Source organism: Mobula hypostoma, chromosome 22, assembly GCF_963921235.1.
Source record: "Mobula hypostoma chromosome 22, sMobHyp1.1, whole genome shotgun sequence".
NCBI lineage: Eukaryota > Metazoa > Chordata > Chondrichthyes > Myliobatiformes > Myliobatidae > Mobula > Mobula hypostoma.
In genome coordinates this window covers 17,909,360-17,934,139 of record NC_086118.1, presented here as the reverse complement: position 1 = coordinate 17,934,139, position 24,780 = coordinate 17,909,360, and the positions used below count along the sequence as shown (strand labels likewise).

Below are 24,780 nucleotides of genomic sequence, written 5' to 3'. Positions count from 1 at the left end.
CTGATCAGGATCTCTTTACAATTCATTTTAATCTACTTCACTATCAACAAGACCCCCACATTTAGTATAATCAGCAAAATTGCAATTAACATTCACAAATTGTTTACATAAAAATGCATAGCAGACAGCCAAACACCGACCCCTGGGGAATTCCACTAAACCTGGGCTCCAGGTCCATATGAGATCTTCTCAAAGACCTTATCAAGACAACATCCACTGTCATACCTTCATCTCTCCCCGTAGTTAATTCTTAAAAGAACGCCGAGAAATATATCATAGATGGCTTGCCAGGCACAAAATCATGCAAACACGAGGAATTCTGCAGATGCTGGAAATTCAAGCAACACACATCAAAGTTGCTGGTGAACGCAGCAGGCCAGCAGCATCTCTAGGAAGAGGTACAGTCGACGTTTCAGGCCGAGACCCTTCGTCAGGACTAACTGAAGGAAGAGCTAGTAAGAGATTTGAAAGTGGGAGGGGGAGGGGGAGATTCAAACTGATAGGAGAAGACAGGAGGGGGAGGGATAGAGCCGAGAGCTGGACAGTTGATTGGCAAAAGGGATATGAGAGGATAATGGGACAGGAGGCCCAGGGAGAAGGAAAAGGGGGAGGGGGGGAAACCCAGAGGATGGGCAAGGGGTATAGTCAGAGGGACAGAGGGAGAAAAAGAAGAGAGAGAGAAAAAGAATGTGTATTTATAAATAAATAATGGATGGAGTACGAGGGGGAGGTGGGGCATTAGCGGAAGTTAGAGAAGTCAATGTTCATGCCATCAGGTTGGAGGCTACCCAGATGGAATATAAGGTGTTGTTCCTTCAACCTGAGTGTGGCTTCATCTTTACAGTAGAGAAGGCCGTGGATGGACATATTGGAATCATTACTCCCCCTCCTGTCTTCTCCAATCATTTTGGATCTCCCCCTCCCCCTCCCATTTTCAAATCTCTCACTAGCTCTTCCTTCAGTTAGTCCTGACGAAGGGTCTCGGCCAGAAACATCGACTGTACCTCTTCCCAGAGATGCTGCCTGGCCTGCTGCGTTCACCAGCAACTTTAATGTGTGAGGCACAAAATCATGCCGTCTCTTCCCGATCAGGCCTTGATTATCCAAGTGATGGCAGAACTTGCCCCTTAGAATTTCCTCATTAACTTCCCTAAAGCTAAACTCAGGCTCACTAGCCTGAACTTGCTACCCTTCATGAACAATTGAAAAACATTAGCCACCCTCCAGCCTTCTGCATCTTTGCTAGTGGCTAAGTACAAAGCAAATACCTTTACAAGGGCTTCCACTATTCTTCCCTAGCCTCCCATGAGATTTAGGTGCACGTGGTCAGATGGTGGGGATGACCCACCTTACCGCCCTGAAGGCTGCAGAGCTACAAGACACCACTACTTATTATCTGTATTTGTTCAGCATGCATGACATTCTCCTTAGTAAACACTCAGGAGAAATAGATGTTAAAAATCTCAGCCTGCTCCTGCGGTTCCACATGTAGGCAACTCTGATGTTCTTTCAGAGGGCATAATCTCTCTCCAGTTACCCTTTTAATATAACTTAGAGAACCATAGAAGCATAGAATATTACAACACAGAAACAGGCCTTTTGGCCCTTCTTGGCTGTGCAGAACCATTTTTCTGCCTAGTCCCACTGACCTGCACCTGGACCATATCCCTCCATACACCCCTCATCCATGTACCTGTCCAAGTTTTTCGTAAATGTTAAAAGTGAGCCCGCATTTACCACTTCATCTAGCAGCTCATTCCACACTCCCACCACTCTCTGTGTGAAGAAGCCCCCTAATGTTCCCTTTAAACTTTTCCCCTTTCACCCATGTCCTCTGTTTTTTTTCTCCCCTTGCCTCAGTGGAAAAAGCCTGCTTGCATTCACTCTATCTATACCCATCATGATTTTACATACCTCTATCAAATCTCCCCTCATCCTTCTGCGCTCCAGGGAATAAAGTCCTAACCTATTCAACCTTTCTCTGTAACTGAGTTTCTCAAGTCCCGGCAACATCCTTGTAAACCTTCTCTGCACTCTTTCAACCTCATTAATATCCTTCCTGTAATTTGGTGACCATAACTGCACATAATACTCCAAATTCGGCCTCACCAATGCCTTATACAACCTCATCATAACATTCCAAGACTTACACTCAATACTTTGATTTATAAAGGCCAATGTACCAACAGCTCTCTTTACGACCCTATCTGCCTGTGACGCCACTTTTTGGGAATTTTGTATCTGTATTCCCAGATACCTCTGTTCCACTGCACTCCTCAGTGCCTTACCATTAACCCTCTATGTTCTACGTTGGTTTGTCCTTCCAAAGTGCAATACCTCACACTTGTCTGTATTAAACTCCATCTGCCATTTTTCAGCCCATTTTTCCAGCTGGTCCAAGTCCCTCTGCAGGCTCTGAAAACCTTCCTCACTGTCTACTACACCTCCAATCTTTGTATCATCAGCAAACTTGCTGATCCAATTTACCACATTATCATCCAGATCATTGATATAGATGACAAATAACAATGGACCCAGCACTGATCCCTGTGGCACACCATTAGTCACAGGCCTCCACTCAGAGAAGCAATTCTCTACTACCACTCTCTGGCTTCTTCCACTGAGCCAATGTCTCATCCAATTTACTAACTCTCCATGTATACCTAGTGACTGAATCTTCCTAACTAACCTCCCATGCAGGACCTTGTCAAAGGCCTTACTGAAGTCCATGTAGATAACATCCACTACCTTCCTTTCATCCACTTTCCTGGTAACCTCCTCGAAAAACTCTAATAGATTTGTTAAACATGACCTACCTTGCACAAAGCCATGTTGACTCTCCCTAATAAGTCCCCGTCTATCCAAATACTTGTAGATCCTATCGCTTAGTACTCCTTCCAATAATTTACCTACTACCAACGTCAAACTTACCAGCCTATACGGATTACTTTTAAAGCCTTTTTTAAACATAGAAACATAGGAAGTAGGTGCAGGAGTAGGCCGTTCGGCCCTTCGAGCCTGCACCACCATTCAGTATGATCATGGCTGATCATCCAATTCAGAACCCTGTACCAGCCTTCCCTCCATACCCGATCCCTTTAGCCACAAGGGCCATATCTAACTCCCTCTTAAATATAGCCAATGAACTGGCCTCAACTGTTTCCTGTGGCAGATAATTCCACAGATAACAACGGAACAACATGAGCCATTCTCCAATCTTCCAGCACCTGACCCGTTGACACTGACATTTTAAATATATCTGCCAGGGCCCCTACAATTTCAACACTAGTCTCCTTCAAGGTCCGAGGGAATACACTGTCAGGTCCTGGGGATTTATCCACTCTGATTTGCCTCAAGATAGCAAGCACCCCCTCCTCTTTAATCTGTATAGGTTCCATGACCTCACTGCTTGTTTGCCTTATTTCCATAGACTTCGTGCCAGTTTCCTTAGTAAATACAGACGCAAAAAACCCATTTAAGATCTCCCCCATTTATTTTGGTTCCATACATAGCTGACCACTCTGATCTTCAAGAGGACCAATTTTATCCCTTACTATCCTTTTGCTCTTAATATACCTGTAGAAGCTCTTTGGATTATCCTTCACCTGGACTGCTAAAGCAACCTCATGTCTTCTTTTAGCCCTCCTGATTTCTTTCTTAAGTATTTTTTTACACTTTTTATACTCCTCAAGCACCTTATTCACTCTCTGTTTCCTATACATGTCATACATCTCTCTCTTCTTCTTTATCACAGTTCTGATATCCCTTGAGAACCAAGGTTCCTTATTCTTATTCACTTTGCCTTTAATCCTGACAGGAACATACAAACTCAGCACTCCCAAAATTTCTCCTTTGAAGGCCTCCCACTTACCAATCACATCCTTGCCACAGAACAACCTGTCCCAATCCACGCTTTTTAGTTCCTTTCTCATTTCTTCAAATTTGGCCTTTTTCCAGTTTAGAACTTCAACCTAAGAACCAGATCTATCTTTATCCATGATCAAGTTGAAACTAATGGTGTTATAATCACTGGAACCAAAGTGTTTCCCTACACACACTTCTGTCACCTGTCCTAACTCGTTTCCCGATGGGAGATCTAATATTGCCTCCTCTCTAGTTGGTACCTCTATACAGGTGTCCCCCGCTTTTCGAACATTCGCTTTACAAAACCTCACTGTTACGAAAGACCTACATTAGTAACCTGTTTTCGCTAACAGAAGGTGTTTTCACCGTTACGAAAAAAGGCAGCGAGCAAAAAAAAGCAGTGCACGATAAAAATCAGCGCGCGCCCCGAGCAGCTGCTCTCCCCCGGATTCGGAACTGCATTCCAGCCGGCATTGCTTAAACACGTGCCTGTGAGCAGCCGTTAGCAAGATGGTTTCTAAGGTATCAGAAAAGTCTAAAAGAGCTCGTAAGGGTGTTACACTTAGCGTGAAGCTAGACATAATTAAGCATTTCGAAGCAAGGACAAAGGGAGTTTGGCTTGTGGAAGTTGATGAAGATGATGTTGAAGAGGATTTGGCATCCCATGACCAAGAACTGATACATGAAGAGCTGATGCAATTGGAAGAGGAAAGGATAACAATCGAAACCGAATGCCATAGCAAAAGTGAAGTCATCCAGGAACTGAACGTGAAGCAACTGCATGAGATTTTCACTGCAATGATTGCAGAAAAGTACAACTTTAATTTTGAAAGAGTACGTCGGTTTAGGGCATATTTGCAAGATGGTTTGAGTGCTTACAAAGAACTGTATGATAGAAAAATGCGCGAGGCTAAGCAGTCAAGCAAGCCTTCCACATCAGCCACAGCAGACGACGAACCTCGACCTTCGACATCGAGCTAGGCAGACATATAAGAAGATGACCTGCCTGCCCTAATGGAAAGAGACGACGATGAGATGACACCCCCATGTCCCACCACCCCAACCCCCGGGCCGCAGATCGATACATTGCCGCAGAGAATGCAGCGGTAGCCGGGACACACCCAACACATCTTTAAGAAAAAAGCCAAAATAAACAAGCTAATTAATTAGGTGCCGCCCGGCACGTACATGTCTGCTCAGATCAGAGGCTATTGCTGAATGCATCACCTCTGATCTGGGCCGACATTTACATGCTGGGCGGCACCTAATTAATTAGCTTGTTTATTTTGGCTTTTTGCTTAAAGATGTGCTGGGTGCGTCCCGGCTACCACTGCATTCTCTGCGGCAATGTATCGGTCTGCGGCCCGGATGGTGGAGGCCACTGCACCACCCCAACCTCCAACGACTCAGCCTACAAACCATCATCAGTGTGCTTGCCGCTGTCTTCCCGATTCCCGTAAGTGATACTACACTGTACATACATCATTTCTACTTTATATAGGCTGTGTATTTTTATGCGTTGTTTGGTATGATTTGGCAGCTTCATAGCTTAAAGGTTACTGGAGACAGTGTTTCTGCCAAGAGCGCGTGCGTGAGATTTTCGCTACAGAGAACAGTGCGGCAATGATTGTAGAGAAGCATTTCTATTTTATATAGGCTGTGTATTTGTCATAGCATTCCTGCTTGTACTATATGTTAGTGTTTTTTTAGGTTTTATGTGTTATTTGGCATGATGTGGTAGGTTATTTTTGGGTCTGCGAACGCTCACAAATTTTTCCCATATAAATAAATGGTAATTGCTTCTTCACTTTACGACATTCCGGCTTACGAACCATTTCATAGGAACGCTCTGCCTTCAGATGGCGGGGGAAACTTGTATATTGACTTAGAAAACTTTCCTGAACACATTTTCCAAAATCTAACCCATCTCGATCCCTAACAGTATGGGAGTCCCAATCAATATGTGGAAAATTAAAATCCCCTACCACCACAACTTTATGTTTCCTGCAGTTGCCTGCTATCTCTCTGCAGATTTGCTCCTCCAATTCTCGCAGACTATTGGGTGGTCTATAATACAATCCCACTAATGTGGCCATACCTTTCCTGTTTCTCAGCTCCACCCATAAGGACTCAGTAGACAAGCCCTCTAACCTGTCCTGCCTGAGCACTGCTGTAACATTTTCCCTGACTAGCAATGCCACCCACCCCCCCACCCTTCATTCCTCTGCCTCTATCACATCTGAAACATTGGAATCCCTTGTAATTATCTTTAAACCTGCCTGCCAAATCCATCTCCTACACTTCACTCTGCCCTCCTAATTTCGCTCTTAAGCCTGGTCTTAAAATTCTGATATATGTCAAGGGAATCATTTGTATCCAGCTGTCTAAACATGATGTATAGTTCCTTTTCTCCTCATCAGAGCGGCAATATTTCTCATCAGTCAGAGTTCCCTGAACTTTACACACTCAGTGGTACTTTATTAGGCACTTCCTGTACCTTCTAAAGTAACACTAAGTGCATGTTTATCGTCTTCGGCTGCTGTAGCACATAAACTTCAAAGTTTGACTTGTTGTGCACTCAGAGGTGCACAGCACTGCTGTAGTACATGTTTATTTGAGCTAGTGTTGCCTTCAAGTCTGCTTGAACCAGTCCGACCATTCTCTTCTGACCTCTATCATTAATAAGACATTCTCCTTCACTAAACTGCCACTGGAAGCTTTTTGCTTTCCGCACCGTTGTCTGTAAACTCTTGAGACTGTTGTGCATGAAAATCTCAGGAGATCAGCAGTTTCTAAGATACTCAAACCACCCCATCTGGCACCAACAATCATTCTGCCGTCAAAGTAACTTAGATCCTATTTCACCTCAGACAGTTAAGGAAGTTTGGTATGGGTCCCCAAATCTGAAGAACTTCCTACAGGGGCACAATTGGGAGCATCCTGACTGGCTGCATCACTGCCTGGTATGGGAACTGTAGAGAGTGGTTCGGACAGCCTAGCGCATCTGTAGTTGTGAAATTCCCATGTTTCAGGACATTTACAAGGAAAGGTGTGTAAAAGGGGCCCATAGGATCATTGGGGACCTGAGTCACCCCAATCACAATCTATTTCAGCTGCTACCATCCAGGAAACGGTACCGCAGCATAAAAGCCAGGACCAACCAGGCTCCGGGACAGCTTCTTCCACCAGGCCATCAGACTGATTAACTCACGTTGATTTGAGTGTACTCTATGTTACATTGACTGTTCTATTTATTATAAATTACTATGATTGCACATTTCACATTTAGCTGGAGACATACTGTAAAGATTTTTACACATGTATGTGAGGATGTGAGAAATAAAGTCAATTCAATTCTTCTACATTCTGATGTTTGGTCTGAACTACAATTGAACTATTTGACCATGTCAGCATGCTTCTATGCATTGAGTTCTTGGCTTATTAGATATTTGTATTAATGAGCAGCTGTACAGTGAACCTAATAAAGTGGTCACTGAGCGTATGTTTACCCTACAAATGCTGCTTCTGGACTCTTGATATAACCCCTCTAAATGCTCCTCACTTGCCAAAGGACCTTTGCCCCCAAATGCAGCCACCCAAACAAGTCATGATGGAACAGTGGAGAACACTCAACGGGCCAAGAAGCCTAATTCTGCTCCTGTGTCTTATGGTCTTGCAGTTGGACAAGACCATAAGACACAGGAGCAGAATTAGGCTTCTTGGCCCGTTGAGTGTTCTCCACTGTTCCATCATGACTGATTTGCTATCCCTCTCAACCCCATTCTCCTGCCTTCGCTCCCCAGAGCCTTTGATGACCTTACTTATTTAAAATCTATCAACCTCCTCTTTAAATATACCCAGTTACATGTCCTCCATAGCTGTCTGTGGCAATAAGTTCCACAGATTCACCACCTTCTGGCTAAAAAATTCCTCCTTATCTCTATCCTAAAGGGACATCCTTCTACCCTGAGGCTGTGCCCTCTCGTCCTAGACTCAGCTACTATAGAAGTGTTCTCTCCACATCAACTCTTTCTTGGTCTTTCAATATTTAATAGGTTTCAATGAGATCTCATCACAATTTTCTAAACTCCAGTGAGTACATGTCCTGAGCCATCAAATACTCCTCATACGTTAACCCTTTCATTCCCAGAATCATTCTTCTGAACCTCCTTCAGGCCCACTCCATTGCCAGCACATCTGTTTTTAGGTAACAGGCCCAAAATTGGTCACAATAATCTAAGTGCAATTTGACCAATATCTTAAAAGCCTCAACATTATATCATTGCATTTATATTCTAATCCTCTCAAAATGAATACTAACATTGCATTTGCTATCTTACCACTCATTCATTCTGTTTGTACCTCTGCTTTCTGAATTTGTTCCCCTTTTTAAAAATAGCTTACACTTTTATTCCTTCACACAAAATGCACGACCATACACTTCCCTACACTATATTCCATCTGCCTCTTTGCCAATTCTCCTAATTCATCTAATTCCTTCTGTAGACTTCCTGCTTCCCCAACATTAACTGCCCCTCCAACTATCTTCGTATTGTCCGCACACTTGGCCACAAAGCCATCAATTCTGTCATCCAAATCATTGCAATATAACCTGAAAAGAAACTGTCCCAATACCGAACCCTGCTGAACACCAATCGTCATCGGCAGCCAACCAATAAAGGCTCCCTTTATTTCCACGCTTTGCTTGTGCCAGTCAACCAATCTTCTATCCATGCTGGTTAGATCCTGCCTAATGCCCTCAATGTTGGGCCCTGCTCAGGTTCAGGACTTTAACATGTGGACCTGTTCTAACTTTTGCCATAACTATTTGAAAATGATAGAATTGTGGTTACTGGATCCAAAGAGCTCTGAACTGCTCTTAACAAATTTCACAATATATGCCAGTGATGCCAAACCTGCTTTTGATTCTGCCACTTCAATTACTTGGTGTGCCTCGTTCTCAAAAAGGGAATACAGTATTGCTTCTTCCCAAGTAGGTTCCTTTATATATTGTGTGAGGAAAATCTCTTGGCAAATTGCACCCCATCCAGGTGTTTGAGATTCTGGGTAGCCCAGTCGATACAAGGAAAATTAAAACCTCCAAATAGCACTCCTACTGTTTTCACAAGTGCATGCAATTCCTCAACACATCTGCTCCTCAAGCTCTCACTGACTATTGTGGGGTTTATGATATAGCATCTATTAATGTGAACTTTCCCTCCTTTTCTCTAAACTCTATCCAGTGACTTCACTGGGTGATCCCTCAAGAATATCCTCTCTAAGCATTGCTGTAATGTTCTCCCTTTTCAAAAGGTTAACATTCCCTCCCAACCTTTGTGGTCCACTGTCACATTTTAAGTATTTTATCCCAAAACATTTAGCTGCCATTTCTGCCCTTCCCCAGACACAGTTCTATTATGGCCACAATGTACAAGCCCCCCAGAGGCAATTAAGTACATCATCCTTACCTGTTAAGCTACATGCTTTGAAACAGATCCAATTTAAAACAGTGGTCTTATCTGCCTTTTTACTGTAAACATGGCGACCCAGATTGCTAGATTTATTCTTTGTTTGCTGTATGTATTCCTGTGGCAACATATGGATTAAAACATCATACACTCATGGTCAATATAGTATCTCAGTTTTGAATGAGGGTGCCAGAAAGAATTTTATCTCTTTTTTTTTAACCTTTTTGGGATTCATATTTTTTCTTTGACTTGGCCAGTGAGTTGGCTCAGTCGATGTCAAGCACTAAGATCGTTTATTCATGATGCTGCGATGATTTTGTGTGTAGAACAGGCTTGATGGACCATCAAGCATTTGTGAAACAAATCATTTTTTAATAAAAAGCAGCAGGAAAGGTAAACTATTTTCACTGTATCCAACTGAAATTTGAAAATTGCCTTTCTTTGCAGTATCAGGATTCCATGGGCGGCTAATGAAATTCAGTCTCCAATATATTTTCAGGAAAAAGTGTTGAGGTGTTTGGAAACCATCTTTAGCTAAAGTGTGGCTATTTACTCAGGTAGATAGCAAATTCAATGTATCTCTTTGAATGTGCACGTATTTCTAATGTTGCTAAGCTAAAGAAGTCAATTTGAATGTATTCTTAGCATTTGTTTGATGTGGTGTTCTAAAATCGTTCTTGATATGGATCCTCATTTGAAATTACTATTCTTTAAGACATTCTGGTAATTTAATTGAGAGAATATTTTGCTCTTTGAGAAAAGGTTGTTGGCTTAGTCATAAAGATAGAGCTATGCAAGCCAGAAAGTGGCCTTTCAGCCCTCTGCATTTATACTGACCCCCAAGCATCCATTTTACAGTAATCCTACACGAATCCAATTTGTTCTCCTCACTTTCCCATCAACTTCCCCAAACTCAGAATCAGCTTCAATATCACTGCCATATGTTATGAAAGTCGTCGTTTTGTGGCAGCAGTACATTGGAATACATAATAACAGGAAAAAAAACAAACTATAATTTACAATAAGTACTGTGTGTGTGTGTGTGTGTGTGTTAGTTAATTAAATAAGTAGAGCTAAAAGAGAAGAAAAATAGTGAGGTAATGTTCAGGGATTCATTGTCCAGTCAGAAATCTGACGGCAGAGGGGAAGACGCTGTTCCTGAAATGTTAGTGTGTGATTTCAGGCTCCTGGAACTCCTCCTTGATGGTAGCAATCAGAAGAGGACTTGTCTTGGGTGATAGGAGTCCTTAATGATGGATGCCACCTTTCTGAAGGTATCCTAGATGCTGGGGGGTGGGGAGGGGGAATCAACGCCCTTGTTGAAGCAGGCTGAGTTTACAACTTCTACAATGGCCCCTCCATACTGGGCAGCAATGCAACCATTTAGAATGTTCTAAATGGTACATCTGTAGAAATTTGTGAGAGCCTTTGGTGACATACCAAGCCTCCTCAAACTCCTAATGAAATATTCCTGTTGTCGCACCTTCTTTGTAATTGCATGATTGTCGCCCTTTTGAAGCAGGTAGGAACCTCCGACTGCAGCAGTTAGAGATTGAAAGTCTCTGACTGCTGCAGTCGAAGATCAACTTTCCAAAACGTGGGCATGGAATGAAACGGTAGGCATTCTTGATGGTGGTATAACAGTGATTAAGTGCATTGGCTCCTCTGGTTACAAGGGTGATATGTCGGTGGCTGCTGTTTAGAAACGTTTTCAAGATGGCTTGGTTAAAATCCCCTGCAATGATAGGGAAGTTGTCAGAGTATGCTGTTTCATGCTTGCTGATTACAGCGATAAGCTCCTCCAGTGCCTACCTGACATTTGTCTGAGGTGGACTATACCATCACGATGCTGTAAACTCCTTAGGCAAATTAAAGGGACAACATTTGACCGCTAGGTGTTCCAGGTTAATTGAGCATGATTGAGACTGAACTGCCATGTCTGACCACCACAATGAGTTAATCATAAAGCATATTCCACCTTCTCTACCTTTAAGAGACTGAGCTGTCCTATCTTTGCAGAGAATGGTGTTATCTTTGCATCAGGTTGCAGTGCTGCGTCCAAAATGGTGGAGATGTGCCACATTCCCATGATGCAAAGAACACAGCAATCACTCACCTCCCTTTGGTACTGCAATCTTGCTCTGACATCTTCAGTTTTATTTTCCAGAGAGTATATATTCACCAGCAGGATAGTCGGGAGTGGGGGTTCCGAAGCCTTGGCATTTCAGTCATACCTGTAAACGAGCGCAGCATCCCCGCTTCCATTAACGGGGAACTACACTCCTGACCTGCATCTGCAGTCTGGGATCAGTCGATTTTGAACATCAATAGATGTTTTAAGCATCTTTTAATGATGCTACTTTCTGAAGGACCTATGGCTGTGACTGTGGATTTCAGGAGCAGTGGTTCTAAACAGGAATATCTGATGATTCCCACCCAAGCTGCATGCAAAGAGTCGCCACTTATTGGCACCCTCTTAAAATGACTCTACCTCTTACCTACCGACAACTCATAGTAGCTAATTATAAAACCATGAAATGGAGGATTATCCATGAGATCACAGCAAAAATATGCATGGGAGGGCAGGATTCAAATCTATTTGCTAAAGATGTGAGTAACTAGATTTGTCTGCTACCTTGGAGAATAATACTATAGAAGTTATTGACATGGTTTAATTCAGATACTCTTAAATTGTATATCAAGTATCACTTCCCAAGTTGACAGTAGAAACAACAACCTGATATCAGCAATCAATGGAAAGATGCAGAATCTCAATGGCATTCTCAGATGCTATGGTGATGTTGTTCAACCAATAATACAGGGGATTATTTGATATATTACACAAAACTGAAGCTCAATATCTAGCAAGTGCATTGGAGTCACATCAGCATAAAGAATAAAATGTAGCACAAAAAATAAACGTGCCTGCTTCCAGTTTTAAAAGAAGTGGAACTAAAAAAAAACAGCTATATGTAAGACTCCTCTTCATTTCAGTGGTAATAGTATTTACATTCACAGTGAGTTGGGTTCCCCAAGCATCAACAAACTGGACAGCTGAAAGTAGGAAAAGAATACCAGAATTCACAAAGGTTAAGTGCTTAAATGGCAGTTCTTTGTAAGCCAGAAGAGCATAGAATGCTTTCACCAGGTCTTATCTCCTCCACAACATACCTACTGACAAATCTACTTCACATCACTGTCTTCCCAAAATTTCACAACTGACATTGTGATGGATCTTTTTCTTGCAATATAAAAGTAGACATTAAGAAAATCATTGTATCTCAAAATGCAATAAAGTAACAGGGTGATTAGACCAAAGGAAAGTAGAAATGGAAGCAGGATTGGAGACTGAGGCACTTGTGGTTCATTACCACAACTCAATCTACCCCTTCAAGGTTTATCTTTAGATATCCTCCAATATTTTTCAGCTTTGCAACACTTCAATCATAACAACCTTCTCTATTGAGTTCAATGATGCCTTTTCACAAATAAATTTTAAAACTACCTAATGGCTTCACTTGAACTAGCTCTGTGTCAGGCTTTAACACTGAACAATTTATTATTAAGTATCAGATATAAATAATTCAGGTGAACATTTTATATTTTTGTCTATTATAGAATACACAAGCTGACTTACCTGATGCCAGCAGGTCATTCACAAGTACCAGAAACTTTTCATCAGCAACTTGAGCATCCGTCATTAAGAAAACGGTGCCAATATTCTTGACTCCAGCCTTTAAGCACAGGTTAGCAAGGTCAACCTGGAAAGGAAGAAAGCAGTCTATTGCCGTAATTGCAATTTACATTACTGACCTAGCTTAAAGAAAAATCTGAAGAATCTGTGTGTGTGTGTGTATATATAGATACATATAAGTATACACATACATACATATACACACACACACACACACACACACACACAATCCCCCACCCCCATGCACCCATCTCCCAGCATCCCACTTACTTGGGGTCACTTATCACCCTCAGCTTGTACTCCTTTCCCTCCCTCTACTTTCTTTTTCTGGCTTTTGCCCCCTTCCTTTCGAGTCCTGATGAATGGCCTCAGTCCAAAACGACAACCGCTTACTCCCTTTCATAGATGCTGCCTAACTTGCTGAGTTCCTCCAGCATTTTGTACACGTTGCTCAAGATTTCCAGCATCTGCAGAATCTCTTGTGTTTATATATAATACTTCTGTGATCTGTCTACTCACAACTTCTGGAAGTATACTCTTATAAGCAATTAATTTTATTTACTGGGAAGGTGAGAGTCAAAATATAGACCATAAGACCATAAGATATAGGAGCAGAAGTAGGCCATTCGGCCCATTGAGTCTGCTCCGCCACTTAATCATGGGCTGATCCAATTCTTCCTGTCATCCCCACTCCCCTGCTTTCACCCCATACCCTTTGATGCCCTGGCTAATCAAGAACCTATCTATCTCTGCCTTAAATACACCCAATGACCTGGCCTCCACAACTGCTCGTGGCAAAAAATTCCACAGATTTATCACCCTCTGACTAAAGTAATTTCTCTGCATCTCAGTTCTAAAAGGACATCCTTCAATCCTGAAGTCGTGCCCTCTTGTCCTAGAATCCCCTCCCATGGGAAATAACTTTGCCATATCTAACTTGGCAAAACACACCTAACTAGCAATGATATTCAATGATCCAAAAATAAACTATAGTATTAGTGTTTGATATCTAAAGTTTATTGTGAAGTTAGAATTCCCATTATGTTCTTCAAATGTTGCCTCAAGATCTTTTAAATTCACCTGTATAATAATATTCAGAGCCTTGTTATATCACCTAATCAAAAATTCAGTAGAATTAACGAAGTAGAACCTGATCAGTAATACACTGAAATATCTTCTCGATGGTTTTGAGAGGTTACAGTGAAGAAAACATATTGACATACTACTTAATGGATGAAGTAAAATGTGGAGTAGATAATACAGGCTAACATAAAGTAGAGTGGACGGCACAAATTAGCAACAAGGAAACAACAGGAATTCTGCAGATGCTGTAAATTCAAGCAACATACATCAAAGTTGCTGGTGAACGCAGCAGGCCAAGCAGCATCTGTAGGAAGAGGTGCAGTCGATGTTTCAGGCCGAGACTCTTCGTCAGGACTAATTGAAGGAAGAGTGAGTAAGGGATTTGAAAGTTGGAGGGGGAGGGGGAGATCCAAAATGATAGGAGAAGACAGGAGGGGGAGGGATAGAGCCAAGAGCTGGACAGGTGATAGGCAAAAGGGGATACGAGAGGATCATGGGACAGGAGGTCCGGGAAGAAAGACGGGGGGGGGTGACCCAGAGGATGGGCAAGAGGTATAGTCAGAGGGACAGAGCGAGAAAAAGGAGAGTGAGAGAAAGAATGTGTGCATAAAAATGAGTAACAGATGGGGTACAAGGGGGAGGTGGGGCCTTAGCGGAAGTTAGAGAAGTCGATGTTCATGCCATCAGGTTGGAGGCTACCCAGATGGAATATAAGGTGTTGTTCCTCCAACCTGAGTGTGGCTTCATCTTTACAGTAGAGGAGGCCGTGGATAGACATGTCAGAATGGGAATGGGATGTGGAATTAAAATGTGTGGCCACTGGGAGATCCTGTTTTCTCTGGCGGACAGAGCGTAGATGTTCAGCAAAGCGGTCTCCCAGTCTGCGTCGGGTCTCACCAATATATAAAAGGCCACATCGGGAGCACCGGACGCAGTATATCACCCCAGCCGACTCACAGATGAAGTGATGCCTCACCTGGAAGGACTGTTTGGGGCCCTGAATGGTGGTAAGGGAGGAAGTGTAAGGGCATGTGTAGCACTTGTTCCGCTTACACGGATAAGTGCCAGGAGGGAGATCAATGGGGAGGGATGGGGGGGGGACGAATGGACAAGGGAGTTGTGTAGGAGCGATCCCTGCGGAATGCAGAGAGAGGGGGGGAGGGAAAGATGTGCTTAGTCGTGGGATCCTGTTGGAGGTGGCGGAGGTTACGGAGAATAATATGTTGGACCCGGAGGCTGTTGGGGTGGTAGGTGAGGACCAGGGGAACCCTATTCCTAGTGGGGTGGTGGGAGGATGGAGTGAGAGCAGATGTACGTAAAATGGGGGAGATGCGTTTAAGAGCAGAGTTGATAGTGGAGGAAGGGAAGCCCCTTTCTATAAAAAAGGAAGACATCTCCCTCGTCCTAGAATGAAAAGCCTCATCCTGAGAGCAGATGCGGCGGAGACAGAGGAATTGCGAGAAGGGGATGGCGTTTTTGCAAGAGACAGGGTGAGAAGAGGAATAGTCCAGATAGCTGTGATAGGATGAGGCTTTTCATTCTAGGACGAGGGAGATGTCTTCCTTTTTTAAAGAAAGGGGCTTCCCTTCCTCCACTATCAACTCTGCTCTTAAACGCATCTCCCCCATTTCACGTACATCTGCTCTCACTCCATCCTCCCACCACCCCACTAGGAATAGGGTTCCCCTGGTCCTCACCTACCACCCCACCAGCCTCTGGGTCCAACATTTTATTCTCCGTAACTTCCGCCACCTCCAACGGGATCCCACCACTAAGCACATCTTTCCCTCCCCACCTCTCTCTGCATTCCACAGGGATCGCTCCTACACAACTCCCTTGTCCATTCGTCCCCCCCATCCCTCCCCACTGATCTCCCTCCTGGCACTTATCCGTGTAAGCGGAACAAGTGCTACACATGCCCTTACACTTCCTCCCTTACCACCATTCAGGGCCCCAAATAGTCCTTCCAGGTGAGGCATCACTTTACCTGTGAGTCGACTGGGGTGATATACTGCGTCCGGTGCTCCCGATGTGGCCTTTTATATATTGGCGAGACCTGACGCAGACTGGGAGATCGCTCTGCTGAACATCTACGCTCTGTCCGCCAGAGAAAGCAGGATCTCCCAGTGGCCACACATTTTAATTCCACATCCCATTCCCATTCTGACATGTCTATCCACGGCCTCCTCTACTGTAAAGATGAAGCCACACTCAGGTTGGAGGAACAACACCTTATATTCCGTCTGGGTAGCCTCCAACCTGATGGCATGAACATCAACTTCTCTAACTTCCGCTAAGGCCCCACCTCCCCCTCGTACCCCATCTGTTACTCATTTTTATGCACACATTCTTTCTCTCACTCTCCTTTTTCTCCCTCTGTCCCTCTGAATATACCTCTTGCCCATCCTCTGGGTCACCCCCCCCCCCCCCCGTTGTCTTTCTTCCCGGACCTCCTGTCCCATGATCCTCTCGTATCCCCTTTTGCCTATCACCTGTCCAGCTCTCGGCTCTATCCCTCCCCCTCCTGTCTTCTCCTATCATTTTGGATCTCCCCCTCCCCCTCCAGCTTTCAAATCCCTTACTCACTCTTCCTTCAGTTAGTCCTGACGAAGGGTCTCGGCCTGAAACGTCGACTGCACCTCTTCCTAGAGATGCTGCCTGGCCTGCTGCGTTCACCAGCAACTTTGATGTATGTTGTTAGCAACAAGGAGTAGGTTTACAAAAAAATACTGAAGTACAGGGTTTCCGTCAGACTTGCTGAAAATTTTATGCTGGGAATTTGATACTTGCAACAGCTGCAATATTTCATTCTTGTGCACAAAAGATATCACCTACCATCATGGATTACATAGTATATACAGTACATTAGTGAGAAATGGGTACTGACAATAACAAATTGAGGGATTCATCTGTCATTGAAAATGGCCAGAATAAATTTTCAAATCTAAATAATGACAGTTGTTTGAAAATGTGTTAATAACTGCTTCAATATACACCCACACTCAGGTCATTTGGCATCATACATAGAAAGAAATTTGACAGTATTAAGATGAATCAGGGTAAGATATGGTGCCAATCAGTATTCCAGTTCAGTTTAACAATATTGCTCACTATTCAGATGACTGACATATATGACTGTAATACAGCATCCATTGTAACAATTACAATATATCATAGTGTAATGGTATAATTCTATTTATTTTATCTTTTACTTTAACTCTCATAGTAAGATCACTGTCAGAAATGGGATTGATATTCATCAGGGACCGACAGTCATCAACTCTGCCGTCAGAATGCTGTTCATTGACTTTAGTTCGGCATTCAATACTGTGATCCCCTCCAAGCTGATCACCAAACTTCACCAGTTTGGTATCAGCTCATCCCTCCGCAATTGGACCTTGGACTTTCTGACTCACTGACCCCAAACAGTTAAGTCAGACAACCTCTCCTCCTCCACTCTCACCCTGAACACCGGCGTGCCTCAAGGCTGTGTGCTGAGCCCTCTTCTGTACTCCCTTTTCACCTATGACTGCGTTCCTGTATATGGATCTAACTCCATAATCAAGTTCGCAGACGACACCACGGTGGTTGGTCTGATCAGAGAGGATGACGAGACGGCCTACAGGGATGAGGTTCAGCACCTGGCTGCGTGGTGTGCCGACAACAATCTGGCCCTTAAAACTCAGAAGACCAAGGAGATCATTGTGGACTTCAGGCACACCAGAAGTCACACTCACGTCCCCATCTACATCAACGGAACTTTAGTGGAGTGTGTATCAAGCTTCAAATTCCTTGGTGTCCAAATTTCCGAGGATCTCACCTGGTCCCTGAACTCCTCCATCCTGATCAAAAGGCGCAACAGCGTCTTTATTTCCTGCAGAGCATGAAGAATGTTCACCTCTGTCCCAGGATACTGACGGACTTTTACCGCTGTACCATTGAGAGCATACTCACCAAATGCATCTCAGTATGGCAAGTGTCCCGTATCGGACCGCAAAGCACTCCAGCATGTGGTGAAAACTGCCCAGCGGATTATCGGCACCCAATTGCTCACCATTGAGAACATCTATCATAAACACTGCCTGGGCAGGGCGAAAAGCATTATCAGGGATGCATCTCACCCTAACCATGGACTTTTTTACTCTCCTCCCATCCAGTAAGTGCTACAGGAGCCTCCGCTCCCGCACCAGCAGGCACAGGAAGAGCTTCTTCCCTGAGGCTCTGACACTGCTGAACCTCTCATCACAGCACTAAGCACTATTGCACCCATATTGTACTGTCTCAGTACTTTTATATTTGTGTGCTGTAGCACTTTTTATTCGCAGTTATTTTGTAAATTAACTATTCTTTGTATTTCTGGTCAGATGCTAAATGCATCTGTATCTGTACTCGGCACAATGACAACAAAGTTGAATCTAAATCTAAATCATCACAATTCCATTATGATCCAGAGTAACTGAGATCTGTTAAATATGGTAGATATGTAAGTGCAGAAATAAATGAGGTTAGCTTTACAAACCTAAGCCCATGTTAACAATGGATTTCTAAGTGTTTGTTTTTCATTGCTCTTTCTTGCGATTCTTTCTACAATGCACCCACATTGCCTTGGAATGTTTGCAAAACAGATTTTCTCACAAGTGCCTTAAACAGTAGTCCCTTTCATATCTAATTAAGGCAACACTTTTAATCAATACTATTTTGCTAGAGATATACATGACAAAACACCTCAAGCAACACACATAAAACGCAGCAGGCCAGGCAGCATCTCTAGGAAGAGGTACAGTCTATGTTTCGGGTCGAGACCCTTCGTCAGGACTAACTGAAAGAAGAGCTAGTAAGAGATTTGAAAGTGGGAGGGGAAGGGGGAGATCCAAAATGATAGGAGAAGACAGGAGGGGGAGGGATGGAGCCAAGAGGTGGACAGTTGTTTGGCAAAAGGGATATGAGAGGATCATGGGACAGGAGGCCTAGGGAGAAAGAAAAGGGGAGGGGGGAAGCCCAGAGGATGGGCAAGGCGCATAGTGAGAGAGACAGAGGGAAAAAAGGAGAGAGAGAGAGAAAGAATGTGTGTATATAAATAAATAAATAATGGATGGGGTACGAGGGGGAGGTGGGGCATTAGTAGAAGTTTGAGAAGTCAACGTTCATGCCATCAGGTTGGAGGCATATATACACATTCGTGAATTAAAGCAATGATGGCTGTCTTTAAGCTGACTTTTGAATAAAAGATAAACTAGTTGATTCATCAAAACTGTCAATTTGTTTTTCTATCTTCTTGGATTAAAAGTGTATTAATTGTGAAGTACAACATGACTTAAAGTTAGCTCAACTAACGCACAACTTTCAGAAATTTTCATTCTCTCCCCTCCGACCAGGCAGATGATACAAACGCTTGGGAGCACATACCAACAGGCTCGAGTGCAGCTTTCATCTCATTGTTATTAGACGCTTCAGGGGGCCTCTTATATGCTAAAAGATGAATTTTTGATCTCCCAATCAACATTCCCACCTTTGCACTTTGTCTACCTGTGTAACACTCTACTATGTGTTCTGTTTTTATTTAAATTATCTCAATGTATTTATGTATAGACTGGTATGTTTAGATGGCAGGCAAACAAAAGCCTTTCACTGTATCTCAGTTCAGCAACAATAACAAATCTAATTCCAATTGTAGATCAGTCCTTCCTGGTGTTTAAGGTGGGCCTGAATGAGAGATTTGAACTTCAAGTTTATAATTCCTTGCTAAAATTTTGGGAAAAAAAGGTTTTTTCTGCTGCAAAGAGATAATCAAAATAGTTCAGTAACTCCTTCAGTTAATTGGGTTGCACTTGTTCCTTTTAAAGGCAACAATGACACCTGGATATAAGTGAATGCTCCAACTTACTTCACTCTGGAAATGAAATGCCATAAAAAATGAAAGAACGAAACTCCGCAACTTCATTAATGCCCGTTGTACATCAGATTGACATGCAGTACAGGGATGGAATTAGTCACAATCCTGAAAAATGACAGCAGGTTATTGATGATTCAGAAATCGCAGTAATTACATGCCACTGAGTGAATACGAAACTTTCAGAGCCATTTAACCTCACTGTTTCAATATCTACATGTATGGTTAACAAGAGCTCATTGGAAATGAGAGAGCTATATATCAGCATTGAAACATAAGTTTACAAAGCTAAAATGTGCACTCTTCCCATCAATCATACCATTGACAGTCCTCTTGCTTTGTATTCATCCTATATTTTTGCTAAATTAAAGTTAAAGTCTGTCCCAAGCCTCACAGGCTCATCAGGCCGGTGCTTATGCCAGTTTCCGTGGCATGAAGCGAATGAGAAGACTCCCCCCTCCCCCGGATAGGACGCCAGTCTATAGCGACGTTAACCCCCACCATTTCAGCTGGTTAGACTGGAGCAGTGTGTGGTTAAGTGCCTTGCTCAAGGACACAACATACTGCCTCGGCTGGGGCTCGAACTCACGACCTTCAGATCACTAGTCCAATGCCTTAACCACTTGGCCACGTGCCACAGGCATACTTTGCTACCTAATTCAAACCCTAATATCCTAATTCATACCCACCATCCTGAGGTGTTTTGCTATTATATGAGGGGAAATTAAGGAGAGTGGGCTCAGATCACTCAAATGAGAGGTGATCTCAATGAAACATACACAATTAGTACTGAACGTAAGAGATAGGATGTTTCCCCTTGCTGAAGAACCAGTTCTTTTAATCCCAAAATACGGTTTAACCCTTTAGGACTGAAATGAAAGCAATTTTTTCACCCAGAGGATAAGGAATCCTTTGAATTCTCTCCCTGGCACACTGTGGATGCTCAGTGGCTGAGTTTATTCAAGACAGAGATCGATGGATTATGGATATAAACGGAATTGAGTGAGATGCTGTTTGTTCAGGAAAGCAGCATTGAAGGCGAAAGGACAAAACTGATAATAATTAAATGACTGTGAAATCACAAAGAACTGAGCAGTTCACTCCTGCTCCCTTTTCTCAAATCAACTCTTTAGAATTATCCTGCACACAGTGAATAAGCATTGCTATTGCAAATTGCAAATCATACCTGCATTGGGATGCATTTCAGAAACACACAATAAATTAACTGGGAATAAACAAACTGGTGGTCTTTTTCACATTTCCTGGAAACCTATCTACATCACCTCTTCATCAACATACACTGTACATGCAAAGTTTTGAGTTTTGAATCATTTTGAGTTTATTTTAAGGCAACTTCGATACAAAACGTCAAGTTATAGCCAACAGGGAACGCTATTTCAAACTTGCAATTTAAATATAAACAGCGGGAGGATGTGGTTAAAGATTAACTTCAGCAAACTATACTGTGACTACTTTGAGTCGGTGGACTGGACAATATTCAGGAATTCACCTTCAAATCTGAATGAATACTCACCAGTTGTCACCAACTTCATCAAAACCTGCGTGCATGAGTTTGTGCCTTCAAGAACATAAATAAGACCATAGAAGCAGAATTAGTCCATTGGCCCATCGAGTCTGCTCCGCCATTTCATCATGGCTGATTCAATTTTCCTTTCAGCCACAGTCTCCTGCCTTCTTACCATATCCCTTCATGCCCCGACTAATCAAGAATCTATCAACCCCTGCCTTAAATATATATAAAGACTTGGCTTCCACAGCTGCCTGTGATAAAGAATTCCACAGATTCACCACTCTCTGGCTAAAGAAAATCCTCCTCATCTCCATTCTAAAAGGACACCCCTCTATTCTGAAGCTGTGATCTCTGGTCTTAGACTCTCCCACCACAGGAACCATCCTCTCCACATCCACTCTGTCAAGGCGTTTCACCATTTGATAGGTTTCAATGTGGTCACTCCACATTCTTCCAAATTCTAGTGAATACAGGCCCAGAGCCACCAGATGCTCTTCATATGACAAGCTATTCAATCCTGGAATCATTTTCATGAACCTCTTTTGAACCCTCTCCAGTTTCAGCGCATCCTTTCTAAGATAAGGGCCCAAACCTGCTCACAATACTCCAAATGATACCTCACCAGTGCTTTATAAAATTTCAGGATTACATCCTTGAAATCCATTACATACCCAAACCAAAAACCATGGATGAACCAGAAGATTCATACTCTACTGAGGGATAGATCTGTGGCTTTCAAAACCAGTGATCCAGAACTATACAAGAAGTTCAGGCACACACGAGGAATTCTGCAGATGCTGCAAGTTCAAGCAACACACATCAAAGTTGCTGGTGAACGCAGCAGGCCAGGCAGCATCTCTAGGAAGAGGTACAGTCGACGTTTCAGGCCGAGACCCTTCATCAGGACTAACTGAAGGAAGAGCTAGTAAGAGATTTGAAAGTGGGAGTGGGAGGGGGAGATCCAAAATGATAGGAGAAGACAGGAGGGGGAGGGATGGAGCCAAGAGCTGGACAGGTGATTGGCAAAGGGGACAGCCTATGGAAAGCAACTTTAATGGAGAACAAGTAATTCCAATGAAGGTTAGACGGAATCAGATATACTTCTGGGGCGCCTCGAGGCAACTCGTGTGGCAGCAGAATTCTCAATGGATACGATTAAATATTCTCATTTCAGCCTGATACAGCTAAAAAGCACAACTACTTCCAAGGTCAGTACAGTCAACCAAGATGTCTTATTGCATTTAAATGAACTATCTCTGCTTAACACTGGTGGACACAATGCCGATTGTGGACGGATTCCTCCTCGGATTCCACGCAGGAAACGTGGCTGCAGGTCAGGGATACAAGTGCGTTAAAGGAAAAATGGTTTTAAACTCCCAATACGGACCATTTTGTTGGCAAACATGCAGTCTCTGGTGAATAAAATCATGATCTCAGAGCTAGGGTGCTGAATCAGAGGGACATTAGGACCACGTGTGTCCTTTGTTTCACAGAATCCTGGTTAACTCTTTCCGTAGCAGATGCAGCGATTCAGATCAACAAGTTTACTATACACCATCAGGAGAGATCTATAGAGACTCTCAAAAGCAGAGGTGGAGGAGTATGCCTCATGATCAACTCTTCTTGGTGCACAAATATATCAGTGTTGTCCCAATTCTGCTCACCAGACCTGGAATATCTAGCAGTTATGTGCCGTCCATTTTACCTACCATGGAGATTTCTGGAATCATTTTGGTAGCGGTATATATTCCACCTCAGGCCAATGTCAATCAGGCTCTAGATCAGGATCAACATGCACAAAACAGCACACCCTAATGCCTTCACCATCATTTTGGGGGATTTTAACCAGGTTAGTCTGAAAAGAATTACCAGGCAATTACCATCAACAGATCCCAAGCAATACCAGAGGAAACAACACACTAGACCACACTGTTACACAGTCATCAAGAATGCCTATCATGCTATTCTATGCCCTAATTTTGGGAAGTCTGATCACCTGGCTGTACTACTCCTTCAGTATAGGCAGAGACTGAAGACTACAGCACCTGTAGTGAGGACCAAGAAGGTATGGACAAGGGAAGCACAGGAGTGCTTACAGGACTGCTTTGAATCGGTGGACTGGACTGTATTCAGGGATTCATCTTTGAATCTGAATGAAAATGTTGCAGTTGTGACTGACTTCATTAAAACCTATGTGGATGAGTGTGTGCCTACAAAGACTTACTGTACATTCATAAAACCAAAAGCCATGGATGAACCAGGAAGCATGTTGTCTGCTGAAGGCTAGATCTGTGGCATTTAAGTCTGGTGACCCAGGTCTGTACCAAAAAAACAGGTATAATTTGTGGAAGGCTATTTTAAGGTCGAAGAGACAATTTTGAATGAGGTTGGAGGCGACATCAGATGAATAACAACTCTGGCAGGGTTTGCAAGACATTACCCCCTTCAAAGCGAAACCCAATAGCACGAATGGAAGCAATGCTTCACTACCAGATGAAACCAACACCTTCTATGGCCGCTTTGAAAGGGAGAATATAACTACAGATGTGAAGATCCCTGCTGCACCCGTTGCCCCTGTGACCTCTGCCTCAGAGGCCGATGTTAGGCTGTCCTTAAAGAGGGTGAACCCTCGCAAGGCGAAAGGTCCCAATGGAGTACCTGGTATGGCTGTGAAAACATGTGCCAACCAACTAGCGAGTGTATTCAAGGACATTTTCAATTTCTCACTGCTACGGGTGGAAGTTCACATTTGCTTCAAAAAGGCAATAACTATATCAATTCCTAAGAAGAATAATGTGAGCTGCCTTAATGATTATCGCCTGGTAGCAGTCACATCTACAGTATTGAAATGCTTTGAGAGGCTGGTCTTGACTATACTGAACTCCTGCCTCAGCAAGGACCTGGACCCATTGCAATTTGCCTATCGTCACAATAGGTCAATGGCAGATGCAATTTCAATAGCTTTTCACACGGCCTTTACCACCTTGGCAATACAAACACCTATGTCAGGATGCTGTTCATATGCTATAGTTCAGAATTTAACACCATCATTCTCACAATCCAAATTGAGAAGTTACAGAACCTGGGCTTCTGTACCTCCCTCTGCAATTGGATCTTCAATTTCCTAACCAGAAGACCACAATCTGTGCAGATTGGTGATAATATCACTAACGATCAACGCAGGTGCACCTCAGGGATGTGTGTTTAGCCTACTGCTCTACTCTCTCTATAACCATGACTGTGTGGCTAG

The 24,780-nt window shown here is 43.2% G+C and overlaps 1 protein-coding gene across 1 annotated transcript in view; it reads right to left on the bottom strand.

The window, feature by feature from the left end:
• Nucleotides 1–24,780, bottom strand: part of dnah9 (dynein, axonemal, heavy chain 9) — a 585,611-nt gene that overhangs the window by 288,378 nt on the left and 272,453 nt on the right. Inside the window, exon 45 of the mRNA XM_063074264.1 lies at nucleotides 12,970–13,093. Coding sequence (XP_062930334.1) covers nucleotides 12,970–13,093 — 124 coding nt within the window. The remainder of the gene's footprint in view (nucleotides 1–12,969; nucleotides 13,094–24,780) is intronic.